We start from the raw sequence: 6,000 nt of genomic DNA on the forward strand, positions 1-6,000 counted from the left end.
TATGATAACTCATTGAATGCCTTATACCATCATTTAAAGTCTTATTTAGTATCATATCCTGGCCTTTTTAAAACAACTACAAATGGCCGATATGTATCTCTTGGAAAGGTAGCAACACTATCTATAAATCAAATCAACAGTTTCAAAGCAGCTGACAAAAAAGGCCTTCCCTTATTTCCAGTCACTTTGAGGTTATTATGACAGACAGCAAGAACCAGTGCATAGAGCGGAGCTTTGAAAGCCTCCATCCTGTTATATTCCCAACTTAGCACAAAGCCCTGAACATCATGTACAAGGTCTCGTTTTTCACGGTGTACAAATGTCATCACTATCTTCATCCATGGGGTGACAGGGCTATCTACATATCCATAACATCAATAATCTATACGTACATCACAAGGCTGCTTTCTATTAAAATAGAGGAGCATCCCAATAGATTGGTAGAGGAGGCACTTCGCTGACACCGAAGTTCCTTGCATGCAGAGAAATCACCACGCGAGGTCTGACATCTTGTGAGGGGTGTCCTGTTCGTCACCAAGATTGGGTCCTTCACTCTTTCCCACCAGGTAATGGGGTTGGATCGTCCCTCAGGGGAAATCTTGGCTGCCTTATTTTATATGCCTGCCTATATACATTGTTTCAGCACCATAGGAGAACTCTACCTACTATTTATGCTTTTGGTGCTTGTAATCATGTTTATCTGCTTCCATCTCCTAACCATTGATTCGCACATATTTTATGCCAGAAAGATATTGGTTCAATAAATATTATTGAAATAGTCCCACTGTGTATGCTTTGTATATTTCTCTGAGTATAAGTAAGCACGAGTAACTGAGCGAAAGGTTCTGTACTGTTTCCACGATCCCTGAGGGGACAGGGCTGTCCTGTTCAGTGGTTGCCAGAAACCATTTGCTCCCTGGTAGGTTAGGAGGGCTCACGATGGCACTGTGAGCCTGCTGGTCTACAGGCCAACATTTCCAGTGGGGTGTTCTGAATCAGTCTAGACACCAAGCCCCTAATTTATGTTGTCCAAACAATGCGCAGATCCTACGGATTAGTAGGAACAACACGACAATCCTGAACACCAGAACTAATAAATGTGCTGTTCTGGTGGGAATGGTTACAATCCTGAACACCAGAACTAATAAATGTGCTGTTCTGGTGGGAATGGTTACACCACTGTAGGCTGCAGTATGTTAATTAATAGCAAGTAAGAATACAATTCTCATTTAAGAATGACATGCATTTTGTTTAGTTGGTAATTCACCATTCTAAGATGACAGCCATGTTTGCACACAATTGAAGGACTACTGAAAAGAGAAGCCTATGGTGCTGCATAAAATGGTCTTAAAATCCACAACTTTCTTACTCGGCTTTCGAAACCATAAGCAATTTCAGCATGTAAATTAAAATGTTTTACAGATTTACAGTTACATTGTTGGGATACAGTAGCAGAGATGTTGTGTTTCTAAGAAACGGATTGCTTTATGAACAATTTGTGTAAGCAATAGAAAGCAATATGGCAAATGTGATATTGTGTGGAAGGGGGGTTAAATTGTTCTTAAATAAGGAAACAGACAGGCATGCACAGGATAATTCACTGTTTACATGCCTCCATCTGTACATGTACTGGATAGAGTATAGAGAAGTAAACCCATCCAAGTCAACATGGAAGTGGAGAACCCACACATACATGCCAACCCTCATGATTCAGGTAGGAGACTACCGATTTCAAGGCTAGTCTCCCGATTCCTACATTCAAAAACCCTATTCCTTGGTGGGCTGCAGCAGGGGCTGATCTAGTGCGACTCATAATATTCACTGCCAGTAACATGCTCCTGCAGGCCAATGCACAACATTTTTGTCACTGACTCTCTGCCTGTGCGTTCTCCGTGCTCTTGGCAGATACGCGAAAAAAGAACATGTATCTGCAATTCTGATATCCATTCCTGCAGCAGAACACTAAGTCCCATACATGACGATAGATCAGATTCGGGCCTCGCTAGACGTCAATGGGAGAAAAGCAGTCTCCCGAATATTTTACTAAAATCTCTCACTTTCCTCTTCTAAAATGTTGGCTAGTATGCTCACATGAAACAAGACAGGCAGTCTGTGCTCCATCCATAATCTGTACATTACTCACAATAAATAAGATTTTACAGGTTGTCTATTTCATGTATGGCGATACACAAGAAAAGCCTAACATGAAGCTCTGGGTGATGTAGAGAAAAGAAGAATACATCGAAATTACATCACTTTTGGAGAGGGTCTATCTAACAAACCAAGGTGCAAACCAGATTATTATACGCAAATTGCTTCCTGACCCTCTATAAATCCCACTTAAATGCATTGGAAGGCTTAAAATCTACTCTGTCCCCAAAAAGTTCACACGTTCATGAACCCACAGAGTAGGAAGCAACACAAGAGAAAGGTTAGTCCAAGGATACAGTTGAGGAAAGGAGATTTTGGACAAATGTGGGGAAGGTCCAGTTCCTTATTTATTGCCATTTTACATAGTTTAAAAAGACTAAAAATAACTGCTACGACCACTCTCCTCAATTATGTTTTACAACACTTTCCATTACTATAAGCTTAGGTTATCAAGCATCATGGCTTATTAATTTTAAAATGTAAAATACGAAGAAGACGCCTTTCAGTCTCATACTGCTATGCATTTGTGTGTAATACTAACAGTGGAATCAAGGTATTTGCAGGCGACAACATATTTAAAATGTCCTCTTTTTTGGCCAAATGAGAGGACGCATATTCCGAAGGTGATGTAACGGTTTATTTCCCTTAAAGAATTTCTCACTCTCTTTTGGATTCCTTATTTGGCACCCCGTGGATTAAAGTACAGTGCATTTAAAATCCTGTTTCACTGCGAGTAAAGCACAAAGTAGTCGATGGGATTTGGAACAGAAGGACAGACATGGTGTATGCCTATGCAATATCACATTTCCAGACTAAGAAAGATACAAAACACTGTAGAGAATTAAGTTTGAGCACAGCTAAATAGATATTAGAAATGATTACCTCTTCATATGCTTGAATTGACTGTTACACAGAAAGGGTACCCCTAGTTTGAAAACAATGCATGGGCACCTTACTAAACTTCACTACGCTTATTTTATTTACCATCATCCCATTTAGGGCTCTATTATGAGTCTGGCGGTCCACAGAACGCCAGAGTTGTAGGGATACGGCGGTGGCGGTCTTCCGACCTCCCTATTACAATTAGGGCGGTTAGACCAATATTGCCCCGCAGCAGCCGCCAGGGAACCGAGATTGATGTGCATATGGCTGGGTCCAAATTAAAGTGGCATGGTGTGCAGAATAACAATAGAGTGGGATGTAGCCCGACTAATTACCAGTGGATGAGATTAATTCAAGCATTCTATCCATCGTTTTTAAAAATAATTTAGTGCATCTGAAAGACAAACACAGCGATCTGTAATCGGGACTGGTGACGTAACACTCATACTCCCTAATAGTCCTACCTAAAGGCCTGAACACTTCAGGACTACCATGTACGACTGTAAAGGGTGCAGACTATATGCTATTTTCATCAGACAAGAGTGACAGCAAAATTGCTTATAGACTACTGCATACCATAAAATACCATATGTCATTATATCCCAGTCAAGCGTTCAATGGCTAGAGACATGCCATAAATTTATGGCCCAGGAGGACTATTTTTTTGTCTTTCCTTGCAGGTCCTGACCTTCACTGTGATCAATAGCTAGACATCCCTTAGTCATGATATCATAGAGAATACTGTACTGCAGACAATTCACGCAGATCTTAGTCCACCTCCTTCTTTTCCGGACTCACTACCTAACTTTTTATCAATCCATAAGGCTTTCAGAGTGGCTTAGTAGGTTGATTTTAGAAGTAAGCGCCTCACAAGGGTCTTCGCAAATCTAAGCTTAGCGCCCAACTAAATAAACCCGCACTTTGCATATCTATAAGTCCCACTCCTTCATCTATCACACCGCTAAACACTGAGTTCCAAGACCAGATAGGACCACCTCTCTTGTCCTTCACGCACCACAGTTAAACGCTTCCCATGCAGGCTCACAGGAAAAACAACACTAATAACCAAGCTCGGCCATAGTGTAGTAGCTTGATACCTGTTCTGAAAATGTGCTATGGTGTCCCACAATGAGATATGAAGCTCACAATACAATGTAACAGTCAATCTACTTATTCTCCTAGGAGATTCATTTTAATACTTGCAGAGGGCTTTATAGCTGTAACATTCTCCAAAATACCAATTACTTCAAAAAAATAAATCAAAGCCAATAAAACAATTAAAGTCATTTTCGTACCATCCTCGTCCAGCAGGGTAGCACTCGAGCATTATGGGTCATCGAGATGGAGGTCTGATATGATGGGAAATGTCCATGGCCAGCATTACTTAACTGCTAGTAGGCAAACAGTAAGAATACCCACGACCATATCAGTGTCAATAAACAATCCTTGCACTCCTGTCTTATTAGATATTCCTGTGGCCACTAGTTAGTAAACGTTATCATGAGCAATGAAATACCCTTATCGACATTCAAAGAAACATAGCAAAAGTTTGGCAAACAAATGATTTACAGAAAACATCCCAAATCTGTCCCGGAGCTTAAAGCCCCAGAACTATGTATGTAACTAAGTAACCACGTTACGTAGAAAGCCATATGTGGGTCAGGCATGCACAGAAGCGGCCACAGCTTTGCTCTGCCTGACCAGATAATGGCCGAAAGAGACTACGTAAAATGGTATTTCAAAAAGATGTTGATTCTGTAGAGAGAAGTTTGCTAGGTTCGAGTAGTTACCAGTCGTCGGTCGATGTCAGCCTCTCCTCTGTCTGCTGAGTTAGGGTTAAACTCTGCGTACCGCAGCCGCTCTTGGGAGCCCAGCGTGCTGCTTCTGTTACCGGAGGCGGCCATGACAGGCGATGTCTGAATGCTACGGTAAACAGCCGAGGACAATTCTAGTTCAAATGGTCCGGAGCGATAGCCGTATGCGGCTTGTATACGCTATAAGGAGCTTCACCTGTTTGTCAGGCAGTGACTCATGTCCCAGATGTCTGAGGCAATGTTGTGTCATCCACTGGATGCACAACACGTGGTACAACTGTCAAAAGAAAACGGACTGGCGGCTGGCGCACTGCCTGGAGGAACTTGAGCCCCTCTGGCCACGTTCGGTTCACTGAGGCAAATTTTTGAACAACGACGCTGTTTGAAGGAAATGTCATCATGCGCAGTATTTGATCACGGTAAAGACTCTTGAGTTGATGCGAGTACTTTACAAAGACACACTGAGGCTTATTTACAAGTCCCTTACGCCGCAAGTACGCCACTTTTTCCCATTTTAAAAGTGGCGTACCGGCGGCGCAAGGGGCCTTGTAAATAAGCCTCACTCAACTTTTGTTTCACTGGGCTTGGCATTTCAGGGGCATTCGTGTGACTGAAAAATTCCATATATTATTAACCTTCACCTATATATTATTAAACTTCACTGTATTTGTTAACCTTCACCTGAGTGAGGTACAACTTTTTACCCCAATCCAGAACGTTACACACGGTTCCATTTCTCTGCAGGGACTATTTGCTCTAACATGCATGCCAGCTTTCACAATTTATGGAAGCAAAGGAGTTAGGTCCTTGGTGGGACTGAGGGACGGGGCTGGACCATTAATAGTCGAAAACAAAGAAGATGCCCACACCCTCTTATCTTGATGTATGAATCAATCAATAGACACCAAGTACAATTTCATGAAAGTTGGTAAGGTACTTTTATTTATACCTGTTACTCTCGTTTTTTTTGGAAAATTTATTTTAGGAGCTTTCTTTGGCAAAAATAGATACACATTACCACATTCTTCTACAATTATGCAATTTTTCAAAGAAAAAACAAATTTAACACAATACCGCAATAACACAGAACAATACACATTGTCAACAAACTATTCATGAGTTTTTGTCAAATTGAATTCATACTTGTAGACGA

At 41.4% G+C, this 6,000-nt stretch overlaps 1 protein-coding gene across 1 annotated transcript in view; it reads right to left on the reverse strand.

Annotated features, from left to right (window-relative positions):
- DNAJC15 (DnaJ heat shock protein family (Hsp40) member C15) overlaps positions 1-5,150 on the reverse strand; it is a 237,573-nt gene extending 232,423 nt beyond the window's left edge. Inside the window, exons 1-2 of the mRNA XM_086933441.1 lie at positions 5,044-5,150; positions 4,824-4,956 (exon numbers count right to left, since the gene is read on the reverse strand). Of these exons, the coding sequence (XP_086789567.1) occupies positions 4,824-4,956; positions 5,044-5,066 (156 nt within the window). The 5' untranslated portion in view covers positions 5,067-5,150. The remainder of the gene's footprint in view (positions 1-4,823; positions 4,957-5,043) is intronic.
- Positions 5,151-6,000: the final 850 nt, after the last annotated feature.

Source organism: Lissotriton vulgaris, chromosome 8 (genome assembly GCF_964263255.1).
Source record: "Lissotriton vulgaris chromosome 8, aLisVul1.2, whole genome shotgun sequence".
In the NCBI taxonomy this organism is placed as follows: domain Eukaryota; kingdom Metazoa; phylum Chordata; class Amphibia; order Caudata; family Salamandridae; genus Lissotriton; species Lissotriton vulgaris.